Source organism: Rhododendron vialii, chromosome 1a, assembly GCF_030253575.1.
Source record: "Rhododendron vialii isolate Sample 1 chromosome 1a, ASM3025357v1".
NCBI lineage: Eukaryota > Viridiplantae > Streptophyta > Magnoliopsida > Ericales > Ericaceae > Rhododendron > Rhododendron vialii.
The window spans coordinates 10,648,852-10,671,990 of NC_080557.1; the positions used below are offsets into that span (position 1 = coordinate 10,648,852).

The following is a 23,139-nucleotide window of genomic DNA, read 5'->3' on the forward strand; positions in this document are numbered from 1 at the left end:
TGTGCCGTCTAACTTGATATTAACAAGAGAATGAAAATTCGAAACTAAGAAAGCTAAGGAAGCAGGAATGGTTACTTCTATGGCAGCCATGGAAGCTTAAGAAATACCAGAGAAAGCGAAGGAAGAATTGTTGAAATCTAAAGCAAAAAGTTGAAATCGGAAGCAGATCGACCTTGCAAAATCAAATCTGGAGCAGAAACGATGTTGAAGAAACAGGATCAAAGCAAATCGGACTCGCGTCGCATGGCTTTGATACCATATAGAAAAGCAAAAAACTGATGTAAAACCTAAGAAAGAATGTAGAGAAAGAAATGTCGAAGCTTTTTCCTAACTTGATTGATTGAATCTGAAGATTACAAGAGGGTTTATCTGCTAACTGCCCTTGCCTCACTAGAACAGAATTAAGGAAAACCCCACGCACTCTAACTAATCAAGATTCCTCTCTAACTAATCAATTAACAAGAAACAGTTATGCTATGCTGAGCTGGCATCCTCTTTAGTGACTTTGGCTAACAGATGGTATATATATTTCAGTAACTTTAGTAGTTCAGATGTAGTTGAAATGCTATGTTTATTTTCCAAGGCATCTATCTCATTATGAGAAAAAAATTATACACAAACCATATCTTCCGGTGGGATTGGTTCTCGATCTGCAGATCAATTACAGCCTGTTTGGATTGTGAGATTTCAGGAGAGAAGAAAAGAAATCGAGCGAGAACAAATTCTCTCGCACGTTTGGATGATCAAAGAGGTGGGAGAGGATGAGAAGCGGTGGGAAAGCAGAACCCCTTACAAGCCCATTTTCGTTTCTTGCCAAAAGTGGTGCGATTCCGTGAGAAAAGGAGGCTGAACGGATCGTCGTCGACTTCTGGTAGCACGTGCGGTCCACCCTCTCATCGGATCGTCGTCGTACTTGCACCGTTGTCTTCGTCTTGTCGAGGCGAAGCTTCTTCTGTGATCAAAATTGAGTTTTGAACTTTTGATTTGGTTGCTGGAGAGCGTTGGAGAGTCGCCGGAGATGAGAGAGAGAGAGAGAGAGAGAGAGAGAGAGAGAGAGAGAGAGAGAGAGAGTTTGGTTGCCGGAATGGGAGGAAGAGAGTTTGATTTCTCATGGTTATTTGTTTGACAAGGTGAGAAACTGCACTTTTTGCTTTTCTCACTGATAAGGAAGACCACACCCTTTTTTTTTTTTTCTCACCTGTGTAGCCAAAGAGGCTGTTAATGTGCGAGTAAATTGACTTGGACATGTAACTAAAAAATTAATTGGTTCTTGATATTAATATTGTTTACTCAAACCTTTACTTATCTTCCAATGTGAAAGAATAGATGGATAGACTTGACTTGAAAATCTCAATCACTAGCTAAGTTAGTGGGGTGCTAGCTCAGAGTGTGAATTAATTAAGATAGCATAGATTTTACCTCAAAGTAAAATTTACCTAAATAATCCTCAAACTTTGGTGACTCACAGGGAAACTTCCTAAATAATTCTCAAACTTTGATCTCATTGTCTAATAGACATCAAAACTTTTGTTAAACTTCAATTACACACCCAGACTATTGAACCATTATTCATAGCCTAAACACAACAGCTCACCCATTTCCATAACCTGAACATCATCGTCGGCCTCCACTGTAGCCACCTCCATCTCTAGAAGTGGTTTCTCCTCTCCATATTACCTTCCCTAAAGATAGCTTCTTCCATCTTGTCCGGCACCGCCCAGGAGTAGAACATAAGTTTCGCACTAACCGCCTCAGTTCCATTGCTCTCTGCCAGCTTCGATTTCCCCAAACACTTGCAACGATGTTAACTGGGTTTGAAAACAGAGCAATCCCCACTTCTATCTAGGAAAACTTCTAATTTTGAAAACAAAATGCAATTGGGTTTGGTTCTCTCTATTTTTAAATGGGTTCGATTCTCTCTATTCTAAATGAGTTTGATTTTCTCTGTTTTTAATGGGTTTTAAAACAGAGCAATCCCACGTTTTCAATCCTTAAACCTACCTAGTACCTAACATCCCTGTCTATTTCTTGATCCCTGATGAAGAATTTGTTTTTACCCTCCACCACTACCCCAGAATCTGTTTATGAGAAGTAAAATCAACAAAATTGAGAAAGAGCACACAACGGAATTCATTCAGGTAAATTGTTCAAGACCAAAGCATAGTAGCATTATTACATGGAAAAAAGATGAAAAAAACATGTGAGTTCAAATACAAAAGCCAAATAATTCTGTAGGCTTATGCCTCCTTTTTTTTTGGTGTTTGTGTACGAGGCAATAAATCTAGTCTAAAAGACCTGTCAATTTCGGTTGAAGGCACTTTATTTTTTTTCCAAATCTCTGAGATTTTGCATTTTCATTCACACCTCAGAGGTATTTGAGAGCCTCACATTTAAGGAAAATGTAGTTCGCTATAAGTCTATAACCCACAAAAGTATGATCTGAACTAGTCATCTAATAGAACACGCAAAAATATATAAGTGATCCCTTAGGAATGCTACTGATCGATTGACTTGACTAGGGAATCTCAATCACTAGCCAAGTTAGTTGGTGATACCTCAATGTATGGTATGAATGAAGACCTGGCCTTTTAAGTCACAAAATGTGTTTCAAATGGATGATCCATTAGATTAGACCTCTCGTTCGCATTATTATACCTAGAATAAGAAGTCCACCACTACACCAAGTTTACAAGCAAAATTTATGATCGTGAGCCGCTCGCCTCCCACTACACCATGTTTTCAAGCAAATTATGATCGTGACAAGCAAAATTATGATTCCAAACGAAAACAACCCTTGTAACAAAGCAAAGCCCATCTGACAACCATTGTTTCAATAGATTTGTTGGGGGAATGCCAAGAGAAACCTAAGTCAAACTTTGTACGCCTCTCTCATTTGAGTAGGAGAATTAAAAAGAACGATAAAATAATCCTATGGGATTTCAAGGGACATTTTCAAAAATCAATTGGCATAATGGAGGGTAATTAAGTCATGCAATCAAAAGTAAAACTTGAGTTTTGGAAGGAACAAAAAGAGTTTTGACAGAAACAAAAAAGATTTTGGCATTATCAGCTCCCAAAAGAAAGAAAGTTGCTACCCATACAGACAAAACTGCACAGATTGTGCACAAATTTTTTTGTCGGGCCCACCACGGGTCTCACATAAATGATCCGAATCGTTCAATAAATGTAAAACATTTTTTCAAGGGTTCTTGTGAAAAATCAGCTAAATCTAATACTTATAGGTTCCCGATCCAATCATTTAATTTTTCATTGAGATTTCAAGATAATGAAAGTTAAATGATTTGATCGAGCACTTATATATATCGGATTGAGTTGATTTTTTGCGAGGACCCTTAAAAAAGTGTTTTGCATTTACTGAACAGGTTGGATCATTTGTGTAGGACTCATGATAGGCCCCACAAAAAAATTTATGCACTATCTGTGCATGAAATGTTTGTGTAGACAAACTTTCTGCAAAAGAAATACTAGTATGATACTACGCTAGTCAAAAATTGGTGGAAACTCCCAATTTGGTAGCCGCCCACAGTAGTTGGGAATAGTCCCACGCGAACATCCTAATCCGTGGGTGTGGGGCTACTCGTTCTTACTAAGTCATATATTTTGTGTGCATGAGTGGAAGCGCGAGCGCAAAACATAAGTGTAAAAACGTCTTTGAAACATATCTCAATCTACTAAAATTCACAAGAGCGAAGATTAATGAGAGCACAAGGGCAGTGAGGGAATTAAGCGGGAGCATAAGATATTTTGAAAAGATTAATGAGAGCACAAGGGCAGTGAGGGAATTAAGCGGGAGCGTAAGATATTTTGAAAGATTATACGGTTCTCCATGGATTGTTCAACTTTATCCAACCCATCTTCCCCCACTATGAATCGTGGATGTGCTGAGAGTGAGAGAGAGAGAGAGAAAGAAAAGATGTGCTGAGAGTGAGAGAGAGAGAGAGAAAGAAAAGAGAATGGCGGGCGAATCGGATTATGGAGCTTTCACGGAGAAATTCATTATACAACCAAGCTCTTCCCCTGATCAGGAACTTCCCTTAAAGGGCCTCACCTTTGCTGTCAAAGACATGTAAGTCCCCTTTCCTCAGCTCCGAGACTCTACTCAGTCAGTCAGTTCCTCATCTCATAACGACTCCTGAATTCTTGGAAAAACAAGATGTGCTTATCATGTTTTGTGCTACCACGGTACAATAGGCTTGTTAATGGACCGGATCCGATAACGTCGATCCGATAATCCGAATCCGGTAATCCAAATACAGATTGGATCGGATTAAATCCGTTATCAATCTGATCCGAGCTTTATTTTTTTTAATTTAAAAAAAACTGTAAATTTTTTATTATGAAAAAAAATGTTTAGGAAGTTGTATTTTTATTTTAAACTCGTATTTTTTATTTTAATTTTTTTTTGAAAATAAGTTTTTTTTTTTAAAAAAATTGTAAAAAAATTCTTTTGCTAAAATTTTTGAAGTAAAAAAGTTTTCAGATCGGATCTGATTTTTCAGATTCGGATTACCACTATCGGATTCGAGTATTTTAGGATTCGGATCGGATTCGAGTCTTATCAGATTCGGATTTGTCGGATTCGGATCGAATCCGGTCTATTGACAGGCCTACGGTACAATATGACTTATCCCATCCATCCATCTCGTTAAACTTGATAGACTTCTCCTCCATTCAAAAAATCAAGTCAATTGGACATCGACATGTATCGAAACTTACCATATTTGTATAACCGTTCATTTCTATTCAGGCTAATATGATTTAGCGAAGCCTTCATCTGTATCCGATTATGTTGAATTTTTCGCATGAATGATAGGCAAATTGAGGGCTACAAAATAAATACTTGGGATTGTCAAATAGAATTGTGGGACGAGTTCCATTTCACGTACATGAGGGACCACATGAGTTCATTTTGTCTCTTACTTTTGTGGCTCAAAGTCAAAAGACAAAAAAAAATCTTCGTGCTTTGTTTTTTTAAATAGGAATTGAATCTTCGTGAGTCCCCTTGAAGGACTGGGCAGTTCTATCCAGCCCATTTTCAGGCCCTTTCAGAACCCACTTTGATTATTGGGACCATTTACTTTTGAGACCTCATCGAGCACATTATCCAAGCGAAAAATCACAACGTTGGATATCGTTTGTAATGTTTTATGAATAAATTTATCTTCAGATAAACAGCACGGCAACGAATCTCATGTTTCTCAAGATATCTGTGTTTCGAAAAGATATCAAACCATTTCCAATCAACATCGATTTTGGCGTTTCTATTGTTCGTAATGGTCCCCATCAATTGAATTGGGCCGGAAAAGACCTTCTAGTCCTCAAAGGGACCGGAGATGATCCATTTACTTTTTACAAGTGAGCCTAAACTCGTAGTAAAACAATAACAGCCACTGTCCCCCTTTGGACAGTTTTATTGGCCAAATTATGAATCAGGATACATAAAAGGATGAGTAATCACATAAGATTAATAGTGAGGGAATTATTAATACAGTATCGTATCTCATCTTTGTGAAATAGATCATCCCTGCACCAATTGTTACACTCAACGCCAGATATGCTGTCCCATGGGATATATTTGTAATCCAATTTCAAGTCAAATATAGCCATTGTTTACTATAAAAGTTACATCAATAAACTTATCTGATAACTGTTTAATTTATATCTTCCCAAACGGATAGGCCAATCATTTTCTGGGTAAGCAGGTAGATACATAACAAGATAGGTAGATGGGTCAATGTTGGTCATTGGGCTCTAATATTTATTTACATTTTAGCATATGTGTTCGTGGGTGTTTTTTTTTTTAATTTCGTTTTAATCAGAGTAAAACATCTATGCAGATTTGACATGGAGGGATACGTTACTGGGTTTGGAAATCCTGATTGGGCACGGACTCATTCGGCTGCTACGACAACAGCTCCCGCTGTTTTGGCTATGTTAAGTGGAGGTGCTACATGTATGGGTAGAACTGTCATGGATGAAATGGCATACAGGTTGGGTTTAAACTTTAATCACACTGTTCTTCTACTTAATTAAGTTGTTTGATCTTGTTGGAAGGGGGTTTAGGACGACAAAAATGCGTATCTCGATATTGTTGTAATTATGACTCTCTCAAGCTAACAGGCAATTCCAGTTGATGACTAGAATGACCCAAATCAAAGCCGAAAGGCATCATAAATGGCTGGCCTAAAGACCCAAAACAATTTATGTGCACATCTCTCTCTCCATATATACATATATATATATATATATATATATATATATATATATATATATATATATACACACATTGGGTCACTGTTTCAGTCAATTTTCGGAACATGCAATTACTAACTAAGAAATGGTATATGCAAGTTGGGAAACAATGTCAATGTGTATCTCGATATTGTTGTAATGACTCTCACTGATGGTTGCTAGGATTGCATCTTTAGCTTGAAAGAGCAGATTACTGGATATATCGATACCGCATCCATCGTATCCCTTCTTACAAGCGAGGTCCTCCCAAGTGTTCAGGGCTGTGTTTTCGCTAATATCTCGAGAAATGAAGAGATGAAGAAAGTAGAACAGTTCATTCTAGATGGTTTTCAACTCCATATGCAATAGTTTTTTGCTGGATTATTTTTGCAAGCACTTCCAATTAGCGGCAGAAGAGAAGATAATAAATACATAATGCCAATTACTTAAGGCATTTGGAAACCCTGGTCATAATTAAATAGAAATTTTATCGAATCATGTCGCCTCTAGGCAAAATGACAATCCATCGAATGTAATCCTGCATTGATACACCAGTTTCTTTTTTTGGTAAGTAAATTCATTTATACCAAACACGCAAAGAAGCTACAATCCACAGGGGCATACCCCAGGAAAAACAGAACAAAGCTCAGCTCAATGTCAAAAGACAAAGAAAGGTAACCTATCTAACAATTGTTTACACCAAAAATACGAGAATCCAAAAGCCAATCATCGCAAACCCGCCTATTGCATGCAGTGAACTTTACTGAAGACCAAGAGCTCAACTTTGCCCTGACACCATCAAAAATAACCCCAGCAAGATCAGCCACACCACGGCTCTTTTGCTGAAAACTCTCAAATTACGCTCTCCCCACAAAGCTATAGATGATAGCAACTAGAGAGAGTTTGTAAACTGCATTTCTCAAACCTTTCGCACTTCTATTCTGCACAGCCCAATCAAGCTCTTGAGACAAAGGCAAAACATTCCGAACCAGGCCATTCCTTACCAAAACTTGTTTCTACACTTCAGAGGCAAAAGAACATTCAAAAAAGAGATGGGCAAGGGACTCAACCGCATCCCCACAGAGCACACACTGTGGAGTAATAGCCAAACCCCAGCTCCCCAATCTATCTTTAGTTGCTAGTCTACCCCAAACAGCAAGCCATGCAATAAAACTCCATCTAGGAACCCCTTGAGTAAACCAGCTAATGCCATGCCAGGGTTGAAAAGGGTTTCTATGTCTACAAGCCTCCCAAGCTGTCTTCTCAGAGAAAAGCCCATCAGCAGATAAGGTCCACACAACCCTATCACATAGAGTAGGATTCGGGAGAAAACCTGCAGGAGTGTGAAGCATGATCTGGAGAATTGTTCTACTCATTTGTCTTGGCCACTTCCAACAGCCTTGAACCATAGTATAAAGCCTTTAAAGCATTCCCCCTATTAACCACCACATCTTCTCCAAAAGTCTGGTATAAGGCTCCCAAAGGATGCCAATTATCAGTCCAAAGGAAAGCATCCTCTCCATTTCCAATAATATACTTGATCCAGCCCTGGCATAAACCTCTCAGATTCAGCAATTTCCTCATCACCCAAGACACTTCATTAGCCAAGTTTCAAAGTTGGTTAAAGATATCTTGTCTTCAGCATCTTCTTAAATAAGTTTTTGACACAAGGATCTTTAGAGTTCTCTTCTGATTGTAAAACTCTAACTGAAATACATGTTTTGGGGCAGTATAAATGGAGAAAACAAGCATTATGGGACGCCAAAAAATATCTGTTCACCAGATCGGTTACCTGGAGGATCTTCAAGTGGATCAGCCGTTGCAGTTGCTGGAATGCTGGTAGATTTCTCCTTGGGTGAGTTGTGCCTTTATTATAAGCTTGTTGTTTTTCTACTTATGCTTCATAAGTTGGATCAAAAGGTTTCCTTTGTCACAGGCACCGATACTGGAGGAAGTGTAAGAGTTCCGGCATCGTACTGTGGGATTTTAGGGTTTCGGCCTTCTCATGGTGTTGTATCAACCACTGGGGTCATCCCTTTGGCACAAAGTCTCGACACTGTCGGTAAGGAAGCATATGCATTGAATACCACAAAAGCTTTTTGGCCTTATCTTGCAGGGACTCGTAACAAGATAGCCCTAGAAGCCTGTGGCTGGAGGAAGTAGCTCTCCTGAGACATTCAACTATGTGTGTTATGCAATTAGTTTTATATAGTGACACAAAAACCTGAACGTGGAAAATGCCAAAAATGCAGGAAATATGATGTGGTAAATGCAAATATGTTTCGAGCCTTTGACCCAAGAAGCAAACTTCTCTCAGACTTTTCCCACAACAGTAAACTAATGCACTACAAGGAATAATAGGTTTGCCGGCGCTTGAAAAAGGCCGTTAGAGGCCCGTTAAACGCCGCCAAATGTGCCAATAAACGCCGCCAAATGTTTGGCAAATTTGGCGGCATTTTACACCAAACGTCGGGGACGCGGCCGTCGCCGTATGTTTCCGGTGCTTAAAAAACATCAAGGCAGAAGTTCTGCCGGCGCTTTTAGAAATTCCATTTAAAAGGTTCAGCCATTAACGTTTGGTGTCCGTCCCATTACGATGACGTCATTATGACATGTTATGCCAACGTTTTCTCAAAAAACGCCGGAATCAAGTTTTTAAAAGCCCACAAAATCTAGGCCCAACGTCATGCTCCCAAACAATGTTAGAACTCCATTATTTATAGCCCAGTAAAGTTTTACCCAGCAATTCCAATTCTAAATATTTGAAATTAGAACTCCATTATATTTAACCATCAATTCCCATTTTAAAAGCTTCAAGTAAATGTTCAAAAAAAAAAAAAAATTTAAAACCAAACTCAACTGAAAGGATGTGTTTTCCTTTTCACTTCCCAAAGGCCAACAATGTTAGCAACAAAACACAATGTCAGAAAAACTCAAATGTCTTTCAAGCATGACCCTTAATCCCTGATATTACAATTAGAATTACTCTCAAACTCACATGTCTCGCTAGACCAGTTTACAAAGGAAAAAAAACAACTAAAATTTTACAAACGTAGCGTGTCTTAATCCCTAATATGATGCTTCTTTTTGCCGAACAATGAATGACAAGGTTGAAAACTTTGAACACCCTGGATACAACTCTCTTTCAGCTTCCTTCAAGAAACTAAAGAATTTTTTTTGTTTTCTCATCTGGACCTTAGTTACTACTAGAACCTGTTGTGTCCTCTGTGGGACGAACAAATGGGGGAAATTCCAAAGGCATCATAATGCAGTTCATGCATTTCATCACCCTCGTATGAGTCACTCTGCCCTTTATCCTCAGTACGAGCTACAGGAGATGCTACAAATTCGCCATGAAAGATCCAACACGTGTAACTAGGTAAAAACCCATCTATATATCATTAAATGTCCACCTAGTACCTCATTTTTTACTAATTTGACATTCGTGCACTTCTTACACGGACACATGATTTCATTCGAATTCGGATTGATTCCACATGCTTACTTTACAAAATCCTTCACTCCTTGAATATATGCTGGATGCAACCTAGGAAGACTTATCCACCCTTTATCCATTTGTGTTTGTCAACTGTTATTTATTTATTTTTTTTGCACACGAAAAAACAAGCATCGCAATATCAAACAACTTGACTTCACATCACACAAAAATAAACAAACAAATCAAACATGTGGACCTGAATCCTCTAAAAATCGATCTCATTCTCCAAAAATCAAACAGGGTTGAATCATGAAAAGCTAAGGTTTAATCCAAAATCTACCCCCCACATCGTTCAACCAGGTGTCTCCAAAAGCCCTAGTTCTCAACTACCACTGCAACGAAGAAAGTTCAAACGATGACCATAATCGATTCAGAACTCACCAGGAAATGGTCGACTGTGAAGCTCTAAACCTGTAGCACTTCAAACTTTCCTGATGAACGAGAAGTAAAAGCTTTGGTCTGAGTTTCAATTGCATCTACATCTTCCAGACGAAAGAGATTCCTGATGAACGAGAAAAACACGTGAGAAGTTATTGAAATTAGGGTTTGAAAGAAAAAGATAGACTGCAAAAAACCTAGTTCGATTTTCACCGAAGAGAGATTCGAATAAAAACGTGAGATCTGAGTTTGATTTCCAATAAAAAAAATGAAAATCTCTGCAATTCAAACCTCTCGATGAAAACCTCTCGATCTTCAGATTTCTCGATCGAGAGAGGGAGGAGTGAAGTTCAGAGTTCTCGATCGGGAGGGAGGAGTGGGGTTGAGGTTCTGTTTGAAGGATGAAATGGGTTTACGCGTGTCCTCCGTTAGTGACTGGCGTTATGTAGTAGGAAACCTCCGTTAGTGACTGGTGTAATGTAGTAGGAAACTTACCTGAAGCTTTTGCAACACCAATAAGTCAAACATCTAATGGCGTTGTTGTTAACGCCATTTCCAGAATGCCGTTAGTTCCCGTTTTTCTCGTAGTGACGTGTAAAGAACATTCTCAATCCGTTGTAAAATCTACCATGATAGCCATTTGTCAGACCATTGAATCCAAACCTGTGACTTTGTTAAGCAACACCATTTATCACAAAAATTCATTAGTGTAGATGCATTGTTATTTTGAATGAGAATGACTCCCAATCTGGACAGGAAGTACGAGAAAATCATTATAATAGCTAGGCTGTTGTGTCCATGCCAATGTTAAGATTTTGTGGCACTCTTGTGTCCATTCCATTCTGTTTATTGTCTGATTGGTTTACAGTACTTGTGAAGATGCTATTGGTAACCTCTAGTACTTTTTTAATCAGTACATAATTCATAGTCGAGCACTTGTTATTCAGGGTGGTTTGCTAGGGATGCTGACATCCTGAACCGAGTCGGACGGGTATTATTGCAGTTGCCTGAGGTGGAACCTGTGAAACCTACTCACATCACTATTGCAGAAGATTGTTTCCCACTTCTAAGCATCCCAAACCATCGAGTAACTTCAGTCCTTGTTAAATCGGTGGAGAAGCTATTTGGTGGTACGTACGTAGGCAAAATGTGTACAAATCGTCGGTGTTTGTAGTTTTACTCTAGCTGCCAAGGGCATAGGTTCCATGTTGTTTCCTAATGGGCTTTGATTGATAAAGCAAATCTCACTTGTGCATGGATGCAATGAACAACTGTTCGACAAGTCTTCATCACTATTAATTGCATTCTGCTTTGATTTACATCACCAATTTGGTGATGCAGGTCACATTGTAAAGTATGCGTGCCTTGGGGACTATGTTAAAGACAAAGTTCCGACTTTGAAGCATTTCAAGGGCGACAGACTGGAGAATCAAGAATATAATGTTGCGCCCTTGGCTGCTCTCTCAAGTGCCTATAGGCGGCTTGAAAGGTGAACCTTATGACGTAGTCTTATTTGGGATCGATCTTTTGTTTCTTATTCTGACTTGAATAAGACCGTTTTTCATTGTGTGTTTACTCCTCCGTCAATTGCCTTTATAGGTCCGAATTCAAGAATAATCATGGTGAGTGGGTTAGTACAATCAAACCTGATTTGGGTCCTGGTATATCGGAAAGAGTGTGGGCAGCCGTGAGGTCAACAGATGAAAATCTCGATGTCTGCCACTCAGTGAAGACTGAACTGCGTGCTGCTCTCACTGCTCTCTTAGGGGTATTCTCTATCTCCTTCTCTCCTTGTTATCTCAAAAGCCATGTAACTTCGGTAAAGTGATAGTTCCATCCTTGTATATCCTTTGAGTCATCCAAAATTGCTCAGCTTCAATTATGCATATCTATGAAGCACATGTACTTCTAAAACCCCGTTGTACTCGTACCCGTAACGCATCGGGTACCAGTAATTTGCATGGTACTTCTAAATCCGTACTAGATATAAGAGAAACATACCAAAACTTTTCTCTTTGACTTTTGCTTTACCTTAGAAGTGTCCTATATATCATGCCATACCCAATATAGAGATGAAGCTAAGTTGATAACGACTTACTTTTTCTATGCTCAACATGATTGTAGGATAAAGATTTTGGTTGGTTCTTTTGTATAATGACATTAAATTTTGATTTGTACCTTAAGTTTGACATTAAACTATTATTTGATGTTGCATTTTCCCAAGTCATTTAGCTATTACCTTTATTTGAAGCGCATTTATTACGCGTAAATTATTGCTCTAAATTAAAAAAACATATTTGTTATAGTTGTACCCAACAGTATCCATTCCCTATTTTTTAGGTTTAGTTGTATCGTACCAGTACCCCTGTACACGTGCTTCTTAGATGCATATGGGTAGGTCTACATATTGATGAATGTTTCGTCTACTATGCCAAAATTAATATTCTAGTACATACAAACGAAGAAATAGCCGAGACCTACGGTGGATGTGGTCATAAATCCACACAAATAAATTCTGAATTCTCCTTTGGAGCTTCAACTCTTATTCAGTCTTGTTTTAGTTTCTGGGCTTACGAATGATCTTCTTGGGATAAATGACAAGAAGCTTGAATTAAGCAAGAAGACAACATATTACTGATAACTTATTTACCATTCTTACCCGTACTATTCATTCATGTTAATTATGTAGGACCACGGTATCCTAGCAATCCCCACAGTTCCAGGGCTTCCACCAAAATTGCAAACAGAGCCACCTACATTGGAAACATTTCGTTTCAGAGCTTTTAGCTTGTTGTCTATTGCTGGAATGTCTAGCTTCTGCCAGGTTCTCTCTCTCTCTCTCTCTCTCTCTCTCTCTCTCTCTCTCTCTCTCCGTTATATAAGTTATATAAGGAGCTCCCATTTTTGGGTCATACTTCGATGATCTAAACCGTTCAACTTGTTTAAAACATGTTTTTAAGGGTATTTGCTAGAAATTAGCTCAAAATATGTCCGGAAAGTGCTTTATCCAAACAATTTTTCAAGTAGCCGTTCCTATCTGCATTTATAAAAAATTATTTGGATTAAGCATTTCCCGGTCATACACACACACACACAAATGTGCATCTATGTGACACATCACACATGAACTTGTTATTTAGCTTTTTGATTACCAAAATAGTAATTCTGACATGCATACAAAAGAGTCCATGTGGCATATTAACTCAATATTTAGCTTCTTGATTACCAAAATAGTAGTATTTTTGACAGAGACATAAAAGTGCATGTGTGTGACATATGAACTTAGTAATATTTACCTTGTTGATTACCAAAATAGTATTTTTGAAGTTGGTCAATTTCACAGGTGAGCATACCACTTGGAACGTATGACAATCTTCCTATATCAGTTTCCTTGTTAGCGAAACATGGATCTGATGGGTTCTTGCTGAATCTTGTTGAGACGCTTTATGGAACTCTCAGGGAACAAATTGACATCGCTCAAGAACTGAGTTACTGAAGTTCTTAACTTGTTAATGTAAATCTCTATTTCTTATTCGAATAAATATAAGCTTTGGTGCATTATTACATTTCACGACCGTACATGTATATGACCTAGTCTTGACTCTTAAAATTCACTACTTCTCAAATTTCACTAATTTCAAATTTTACTGGTTTTCAAATTTTACAAATTTTTGCTGGATTTCAAATTCCACTAAATTTTATTGGGTGCAGATTTTACCTAGTGAATTTCACTAACTTTCAAACTCAAGAATTTCACTAGTTTTTCGAAGTAGTGAAATAAATGGAAAACTGGAACTGTAGACCATCATAAAAAGACTTCTGCTAACACGACCAGAGTTGCTCTAAGTATGTTAAATTGACATTACTCCGGAACCAAATTGAGCTTCAACAAGTCTCTTGCACAGAAAAACAGCCCAAACAAACACAATTATTCTAAGTCTCAACAAAGAAAGCATAATAACTGCATTTATATCAAAATTCTCAATAATCAATAATTCTTCACTTTTCACTACGATTTCGAGCAACAAAACGGAAGGATTTGCGGAGACCGACGTACCATGCGAAAGAGCTGGAGGTCTCAACAACGTCGGAATCACAGAACACGCACCAGAGACGGTTGCGAGAGGCGTGTTCGGGGCAAACAGAGCTAGGGTTTTTGAGGAAAACCAGACTAGGGCTAGGCGTGTTCGGGGCGACGGCCTTGTCTGTGTGGACACCTGGAATGGTGAATGAACGGTGGTTCTAGCTCAACGGCCTTGACTCGTGCGGCGGAGGCTTGCTGGGGATGGCGGCGCCGGCGGAGGTGATCTCAAGGCGGGTGGAGTCGGCGATGATTTGGGAGGCGGGGTCTGTGAAATTTAGGAGGGGAAGTCTGGCAGGGGTAATTTCGGTAGGAATTACCGTGCTTGCCTTGGTGGGAAATTCCAGAAGTTGGGTTGGACCTGGAGGCCCAATGGACTATTGTTTTTGGTACGGGCCCGTCAATAGCCCCATAAAATACTGTGTTTTGGCAAGAAGATTTCAAAATTTTTATCTACAAATTGAAAGAACTCAGTATTATCTACAAAAACGTAGAAAAAAGTTTCAATTTATTTTTCGACAAAATACTTTATATAGAAATGCTTTCTGTGAAGCGGACACACTAAATAGTACTCCATCCCTTCAATATTGCTTGTTGGATAACTCTTCTTCTTTTTTGATATTAAGGTATCTATTCGGGTCAACTTTCGCTCACTAGATTTTTCGAGAACTTAATTTTTTAAGGAAACACGCAATTAAATGCAACAAAATTAATCTCATAATAAGCAAATATGGTATACAATGTTACACTTTCTTACAAAAGTCAGACAATAAATAAGTATTTTTTTTTCTTTCATGGAAGGAGAGAAATGCATACCGTGGTGTTTGGAGTAAAGTAAAACTTACAATTGAACTTCTACATCATGCATTTATATTCTCTAAAAGTAAAGGCCACAAAAGTCAGACAAAGATAGAAGTACATTTTTTTTTCCACATGGGAGAGAAATGCTTGCCGTGCCTATCAAGAAAAAGAAATGCATGCCGTGGTGTTTGGGCTGGACTTTTAGATTTCCAATTTAACTTCTAACTTTTTTCTGACTTTTTAGCATGTTATTTTTTGTTGTTATGTCTGACTAATTTTTACTAGATTTTGGTCAATCTTTACATCAAATGATTGTTCACCTCGAAGAGAAGAATTTAAAAAGTACAAAAGTTCATAGGTTGACGGCCTTTCTCGATTATACTTTTCCGATTATAAGAAAACAACCAAAAAGTTTAAAGTGTCAGGAAAAAATTAGGCCATACACTTCCTCTATTCGATATATACACTTAACCTCATACCCAATATTTCCTCTACTTGGTTTTTTTGATGATTTCTATGCACTGGAAAATGCTTCAATATACTCATTATATGGGATGTATGGTATCTTGGTGCAAATTCTGTATATTTGATGGAAGTGGATAAAAATAGAGGAAATAAATGGTCGCTTCAAGGCACGTCAGAGCTTTCCTTAAAACGATATTCGCTCCGACCCATTCAACTGAATTTGGTGTGCATGCATCGAGTTAACAGCGAATTTGCCTCCAGAATTAATCCAATGAAGCCCAGTCCCGATTGACTATTTTTCCAACTGTATTATGCACCCATAATGAAGAACCAGAACACCTTCGGACTTTTCAAGCTGGCAAAAATGAGAATAAGGAAAAAAGGTTATAGTGAGAGAGACCGATTGATTGTGTTATGTCTATTCCACTAGTCGTCTTTATTCACTTGACCCTAAGAATCGCTCCATTTGGTTTGGTACTATTTGTTCATTTGAATTGAATAGACACAGCTTTTTGTTTAAACCTATTCACCAACAAAAACATTTAATATTCATTAAATATTTTTGGAATTCCAACATGATATAAATATTTGTCGCCCGATGTATGAATTCTTTTGGTGCTTCAATATATGAAATTTAGTGGTTCAACATATGAATTTATCTGAACTTTTATGGTCTTACATACAAATGTTTTTGGTCCATTTTTCAATTTTTGTAGTCCAATTTATGAGTTTTTAGTGGTCCAACTAACAAATTTTGTGGTTCAAAAAATGGCATAGCTCAAAAAAAATGGCACAAAACTTATTACTTTTGTGGTCTAACTCGAATTTTATGGTGTTGGATTATAATTTGTTTGTGGTGAAATATCAATTTTGTGGCTCCAGCCTCTAGGTACAAAAGTGCATACCGTATGCTCCTTTTAAGAGCCGTGTAACTGTGTCCCTTCCAACTTCTTTTCTCAAATTTCCCAATTGTATTTTCCGGATCCATGGATCAACATAGTCTAAATTAGTGGTTGTATTATGCAACATGATACATATATAATATGTGTTATTTGACGTTGTTTGAATTAATTTTTTGGAGAGCCAAAGGCACAGATAATTCGTTAGTTTGTTATTAGAGAAGTGGACAATTATGCTCTGATACAATTTAATTTTCTTCTGACAAATAAAATTCATCATTCGTAACAAAAGTAATTCATGTTGCATTACCATTACTGGTTCAGAAATCAAGAAATTTGAAAATGATGGTCTTCTAGGTAAAGTTAGTCAGTAGTCCGGAAGCACCATCACTTGGTGCTTCACAACCACACACTTATGGAGTCAACGATTAAGTGTATGAACCCCACATAAAACATGTGGTTCTTAAATCGTACGAAGCACCATGTGGCTTGCTCCTTCTTAAATTGTACGAAGCACCATGTGGCTTGCTCCCGAAAAAATGAATAATTACTGTCTTCTAGTCTCTTCCTCGTAAGTCAAAAAGTTGTTGACACTGTATGCATCATCCACATGAACAAGCTTTTTGGATGTCTCTGTTTTGTGAATTTTTTCTTATTCTTTGGACGTCTCTGTTTTGTGAATTATTTTCCCAATACCGTTTGACTTTGTTGGAAATTGGATTCAACCAAGCAGCTGTGAACAACTGGAATAGACCAGAGTCAAGTAATGAATTACTAAATTAGGTTTTTGTGAGTAGACCTGGGTCTTTTCTTAGTAGCTGCACTATTGCGACGCACAAATGTACCCTATTCTTGATCCGAAAAAGTTATTCAAGCCGTTCATTTTGTTTGGTTTGTCGCACAAGTGTATAAAATCGCACTAATTAGATACTAGTATAGGCATGAACCAACCATGTTTGTCTTGAAAAAACTTAAAGACTATTGTGAATATATTTCAGACAAAACTTCAAGGTAATCAATCATGTATCGTTCGTGTCGCTACCCTATCTCGGATCAGAGTGATTTTTGGCACGACTATTACGGATTGGAGATGGTGCTCATTTATGCATCACAACAGGTCCTCTAGTTAGAATTTAAGTAGTTTTTTTTTTTTTTTTGGACACAGAATTCTTACTAGGCGAAAAAGATTATTTATTTATTTTTTAATTGAAAATGACTTTGATACAAGTCATTTTGAACATCTTCAGAACGATTCCGGACTTTACCGGTTAGTTGATGCCAATTAAGTCCTATCAATTTATTTGAAAGAAATAGATGGTTGCATTTAATATGCCTAATTGTTTGCAGAATATTTATAAGGCCATGGGTGGAGCCAAACCCTTCTATGGGCACCGACCAAAGGTGATCCGAGCCGTTCAATAATTTAAAAAAAATTTGTGAAAGGCCCACGAAAAGTCAGCTCAATTCGATACGTGTAAATGCTCTATTGAATTTATGCATCTACAAGTATCAAATTGATCTTCAAAACATTATTTTACAAAATTAATGAACGGCTCGGATCATCCGTACAAAACCTGGAGTGAACCCTGCATGACGGTCGATGCCTATAGCATTTTTCGGGTGGAGCCGGAAGATGGCATGCAAGGTCACCTGAACCGTTGACTCAATTTTTCTGTAGGATTACTGAAAATTCTACTGGTGATATTTCATTCATCATTCTCCAAAGTTGAAATTTGTTAAGATTCAAATTTGTTCAGGTCCTAAATTACATGTACAATTTATTTTTTTTCAACAAAAATTACAGAGACACAATCCCAGTTGAACTACAACTGGGCCAGAACAGGGTACAGTAAACACAAACTCACTAGAGTTGGCCATAACCCAAGGAGAAAAGGCCTTTCCAACTTCTAACTGAATTTCTAACACAGTGTGCCCGGCGAGAGACATTATTGAAGTACTGGTTGTAGCCATCCCACTTATTGTTCCTGAAAATTTTTAGAACAAGAAAAAACATTAAACATTACCATTAAACACCATTAGAGAATCAGTACTTTCAACTTTGTCTCTCCATTGTTGGTTTGGACTGGTTCGTTTGGTCACATATATATCTCAATTCTGCCAAAAATATGTGAAACAAATCCATACCCTTAACACCAAGAACTTCCAACTTATTAAGCGTCGAGTCATCCAATAATCTAGCAAGAAACAGAAAAAAGATGGTCTCATGAACTGCTAGGAAAAAGAGTACCACCAACCAACTATATTGTCAAATTGATTATAGCATGCATGAACAAAGAAAAAGAGTACCACCAACCAACTATATTTCCTATCAACGTAAAATATGTCGCTTTTTGTATTACCAAATGTTCGGATATGATTAACGAAAACTCATTTGTTTGTCGTGAACCTGTTACTTATCCTGTAACTAGCAAGTTAACGATATGAACCCAACTAATATATTGAAATAACAATAACTTAGCAACGAGATTACAAACAAACATTTAAAAAGCAATATATGTACGTTGCAGTCTAGTAAAACAATCATCATAACATCAAAGCACTTACCAGAAAACAGCACCTAACTTCGATGACTTCTTCTCCAACCAATCTGGCTTACTCTTACCACCTTCCGGCGTGGTTTCTCGCTTCCAACTATTCTCGTAAACCATCTAGGTCTTCCAGTCAAGAACATAACAAATCCCATGGTCACTCCTATTACCAATCCGCATCCATACCCCATCAGCACGATCCTCCAAGTAAATCCACTCGCAAAGTCGCTGTCGTTGTCATCATATGGGGATATCGGCTGTGGTGGTGCCTCATTATCTCCACATTTCTTTGACAATGGTAATCCGCATAATCCCGAATTTCCAATGTAAGAATCATTCTGAAACGTATCAAACTGGTTTCCGTGAGGTATGGGACCAACTAGATGGTTCTTCGAAAAGTTTAAGACTGCAAGAAATGTCAGACTCGTTAGCTCCCTTGGAATCTTCCCAGTGAGTTGGTTTGAAGAGAGGTCTAATGACTCCAATATTGTAATGTTTCGTAACAATGATGGAAGACAACCGGAAAGAGTATTATGAGATAGATTCAGCAACCGAAGTCCTTGTAGCTTTCCAATGTCACTTGGAATCTCTCCTCTGAAATTGTTGTACGACAAGTCAATTGTTGTGAAGACGGTGAGGATATACTCCAGTTCAATTACAACCCCCTTCAGAACCAACTCCACAGAATCTCGATAATTGAAATCTCCCATGTATTCCGATGACGTTTTCGATTTATCCACATTCATCATGGCTTTGAAATTGAGGAAATATCGTTCCGGTAGAAGCCCAATGAAGTTATTTTGAGAAATGTCGAAAATTCGAAGCTTAGGGAAAGGAGCTTTAGTTCCAAAACTGCCTATAGGACCATGAAATCTGTTTGATTTCAAGACAAGAACTTGCAACTCTGGAAGAGACTCCAGCCAGTGAGGGAATGCACCATATAGATCATTGTTCCCAAGATCTAGAACTTCCATGCTTTTACAATTGGCCAAAGATCGCGGCACTGGTCCTTCCAAATGATTTCCATTTAGATTGAGACTCCTCAAATATTCACTTCCATTTGCAAATGTTGTTGGGATAGCCCCATGGAAGCCATTCCTCCGTAGATCTAACACCTCGAGATGATTGCTAACATTTCCCAAACAGGGTGGAATAACACCATTTAAGTTGTTATTCGACAAAACAAGAATCTGTAGGGAACTCAAATTGCAAATTGATGAAGGGATTTCTCCGGTTAGTTTATTGTGTGAGATTAGGAAGCTGGATAATGATGGTGATGGAACTCGGAGTGGTCCTTGAAGATTGTTAAAGGAAAGATCCACCGAAGAAAGATTGGGCCAGGTAGTGTTCCCCTCTACCCACTTCGGAATCTCTCCATGAATTTTGTTGTTGGATAGATCCAAAAAAACCAGATTGGGGGCTGAGTTTTGTAAGAATTCTGGGAACTTGGTTATATCGCAAAAGGACAAACTCAACAAAGAAAGATTGGGCATGGTAGCGTTGGCATTACTACCATTGCTCACTGAGATATTATTTTTCGAAAGATCAAGATTTTGAAGGTTTGAGCTGAATTTCTGTAGCTCTACGACACCACTTAGATTATTCGATGAAAGGTTGAGGTAGCGCAAGTTCACAAGACTTGAGATTGACTGCGGAATGGGACCATGCAGTTTATTGTTGCTCAAGTTAATGAACTCCAACTGTGAATCATGTTGGAATTCATGAATTTGTCCAGTCAACTGGTTATATCCAAGGTCTAACCGTTGCAATGAAGGAATACTAAACAACCACGATGGTAGTGTTCCGTTGAGGGAGATATTGGATAAGAAGAAGTTTTTTAGGTTTCGAAATTCACTTATGTTGTAATTAGGAATAGGCCCCGCGGTAAGTGGATTAGACGAAATGCCTAAAAAGACAAGTTGTGTTAGGTTGGCCACCCAACGTGGAAATGGGCCGTTGAAATTATTAAAGGCGAGATCTAAATACTCCAACTTTGTAAGCTTAGAAAAGAATTCGGGAATTGTACCGTCGAGATTGTTTACCGCAATGCTGAAATAGGTGAGTTGCTCAAGATTTGAGAGAGTAGACGGGACCTGACCGTTCAAATCGTTTTTTGATACATATAGTACTGTAATCCTCGTGAGGTTTCCAAGCGACTCGGGAAGAGGCCCAGAGAGTTCGTTGGAAGAAAGATCCAGGTAATTTAAAAATCCAAGATAGCCAATCAAATCGGGTAGTTTTCCATTGAGTCTAGTCCCAGCAAGGTCGAGAGTCGCTAGAGAAGACAAATTCAGCAAGGAATCGGGTAGACCCGAAGATATGTTTACTAGGTTAAGCTTCAGGTTTTCTAGTTGGGTCAGGTTCATGAGCAAGGCTTTGAAATTGTGCGGTTCAAGTCTTAGTATACCAGCCTTGGACATATCATCCCAAGAAGAAGTGAGATCGAGTGAAACGAGTTTGGATAGGTGGGCGATTTCCGAAGGGATTGAGCCTGAGAGAAAGGAAGAGGATAGGTTGAGATGCGATAAGCTCGTGAAGTGGCTAAAAGAGGGTGAAACGGGGGAGAAGTTGAAGTGATTGAATCCGAGATTGAGTTGCTGGAGGTGTGAGAGTTGGAAAAGAGTGGTATTCGGGTGGATGGTGCCATAGAGTTTGCTACAACTAAGGTCAAGCCCAGTCACGTGACCAGTGGACACATCGCACGTGACCCCATCCCACGAGCAACAATCGGTATTAGTAGTCTCGTTCCAAGATAGTGTCTTCAGGTAACCAAGATCATCACACCTGGAAGAAGCATAACTGCCTATGATAAACATTTGCTTAAATTGCAGCAGTGAAGATCTGTCATTGGGAGAACACGAATGATTCAACGAAGGAGATGAAGAGAGAGGGGATGAACAAGCAGATTGATAAAGGAAGAAATGGAAGAGAAAAAGGAAGAGCCATATCAACCTCTCCATTTGGTTTTTGGATTGAGAGTGCAAAAGTGATGAGTGTCTTTGGTTATGGAATTGTTAGATTGAAGTCATTGATCCCTTTATATAAACTGGTATACAAAGTGAGTCAGTGTACAACTAGTACTTCTGAATAAGTGTTTTTCAAGTTGAACTCGTTTTCTTTTTTTCAAAAACAATTAAAAAAAATACCTTGAAATTGGTTTTTCAAAGTTGACTTGACTTAAAAAACTTGAAATAACTCTTCCACGCCACTCATTTATGACTCAACTTAGAGTTCAAAAATAGGACAATGGAGCTAGCATTTTGATTTGAAGGGAGTAGTTATTAGCTCAAATTTAATGAATGGTTCAATTAAAAATTATACAAAATAAGTACTTTTCGGTCATATTTTTTGCTAATTTCTTAGGAGCACTCTTAAAATTACATTCTACAAATAATGAACAATCTGAATCATAAAAATTTGATCGGGTACTATGAGATTAAAATTTGCAATATTTTTTTAGATATTTTTTTGAGTGTCCCTTAAACCGTCCTGATTAAGAAAATAATAATAGTTTGCTCTTTATAACAAAGTACTCTAGCATTACCCCTTCATTGACTCAGACTTCCAGGTCAAGTCAATATGTAGAAAACTCTTGGCCACCGAAAACGATATTTTCGTCGCTTCTATCAAGGATCAGCTCCCCTCGTACTCCTCCAAACTCCCAATTTTTTGACCATATCGTGAGCCCAAAACAAAAATATACGAGTTTACAAAATATGAGTGTGATTTGATGTTTATAGACGCACAAACACATGGAAATTAAGTTGTCATACAAAATGAACAGTACAATTACAAGATTAATGGTTCGGATCATAATTTTGGTCTTGAAGCAATTACATGTGGTATGCCACATGTGTTTTGATTGGTAATACCGCATACCCATAACTATTGTATTGATAAACTAGGAAACAAGATGGCATCTAGTTTGTTATTATTAGTGTGGAGCATTGCTCCAAAAGCACTCAATAGATAATCCCTCCACATTTAGGGTCTTTCCCAACACATCCAAAGTATGGTGGTTGTCCATCTCATGTTTGGTTCTTTTCCCGACGGGTATGTCTAATTGGTTGTCATGTCTATTCCATGTCTATTACTCCATCCATCTCTAATAGGCAAATTTATGATTAATAAATAAGGTACTTTTGGCAAAAAATATTTCAAATTTTATCTACAAATTAAAAGAACTCAGTATTATCTGCAAACGTGGAAAAAAAA

The 23,139-nt window shown here is 38.0% G+C and overlaps 2 protein-coding genes and 1 long non-coding RNA gene across 9 annotated transcripts; 1 reads left to right on the top strand and 2 right to left on the bottom strand.

Moving 5' to 3' along the window:
* Positions 1-3,809: 3,809 nt before the first annotated feature.
* On the top strand, positions 3,810-13,797 carry LOC131301090 (amidase 1-like). Of its 6 annotated transcripts, none has more exons than XM_058327258.1 (9): positions 3,810-4,087; positions 5,859-6,011; positions 7,983-8,107; positions 8,189-8,314; positions 11,077-11,259; positions 11,471-11,618; positions 11,729-11,897; positions 12,819-12,953; positions 13,473-13,797. In XM_058327258.1, the coding sequence occupies exons 1-9, from the start codon at positions 3,975-3,977 to the stop codon at positions 13,623-13,625; spliced, it is 1,305 nt and encodes a 434-aa protein (XP_058183241.1). In that variant the 5' UTR covers positions 3,810-3,974; the 3' UTR covers positions 13,626-13,797. The 6 variants fall into 6 exon arrangements, with proteins under 6 accessions (XP_058183241.1, XP_058183233.1, XP_058183216.1 ...); XM_058327250.1 differs by having other exon boundaries at positions 3,850-4,087; positions 11,729-11,948; XM_058327233.1 differs by having other exon boundaries at positions 3,850-4,087; positions 7,983-8,314; positions 11,729-11,948.
* On the bottom strand, positions 6,808-14,561 carry LOC131301145 (uncharacterized). Of its 2 annotated transcripts, none has more exons than XR_009191169.1 (3): positions 14,187-14,561; positions 10,133-10,253; positions 6,808-8,420 (listed from the first exon to the last, which is right to left on the bottom strand). It is a non-coding gene; the product is annotated as an uncharacterized LOC131301145 (long non-coding RNA). The 2 variants fall into 2 exon arrangements; XR_009191170.1 differs by lacking the exon at positions 14,187-14,561 and adding an exon at positions 10,625-11,092.
* Positions 14,562-18,055: 3,494 nt separating this feature from the next.
* LOC131327960 (receptor-like protein 34) lies at positions 18,056-21,884 on the bottom strand. The gene is made up of 2 exons (XM_058361076.1): positions 18,941-21,884; positions 18,056-18,360 (listed from the first exon to the last, which is right to left on the bottom strand). Exon 1 carries the CDS (start codon positions 21,882-21,884, stop codon positions 18,954-18,956), a length of 2,931 nt encoding a protein of 976 aa, XP_058217059.1. The 3' UTR covers positions 18,056-18,360; positions 18,941-18,953.
* Positions 21,885-23,139: the final 1,255 nt, after the last annotated feature.

What these genes read in the sequence shown, in the direction of transcription:
- LOC131301090 (XM_058327233.1), top strand. Translation starts at nt 3,975, where the DNA reads ATGGCGGGCGAATCGGATTATGGAGCTTTCACGGAGAAATTCATTATA. An exon ending in ACCTTTGCTGTCAAAGACAT is followed by an intron (nt 4,088 to 5,858) that starts GTAAGTCCCCTT and finishes ACATCTATGCAG; the next exon opens with ATTTGACATGGAGGGATACG. An exon ending in GAATGTCTAGCTTCTGCCAG is followed by an intron (nt 12,954 to 13,472) that starts GTTCTCTCTCTC and finishes TCAATTTCACAG; the next exon opens with GTGAGCATACCACTTGGAAC.
- LOC131327960 (XM_058361076.1), bottom strand. Translation starts at nt 21,884, where the DNA reads ATGGAGAGGTTGATATGGCTCTTCCTTTTTCTCTTCCATTTCTTCCTT.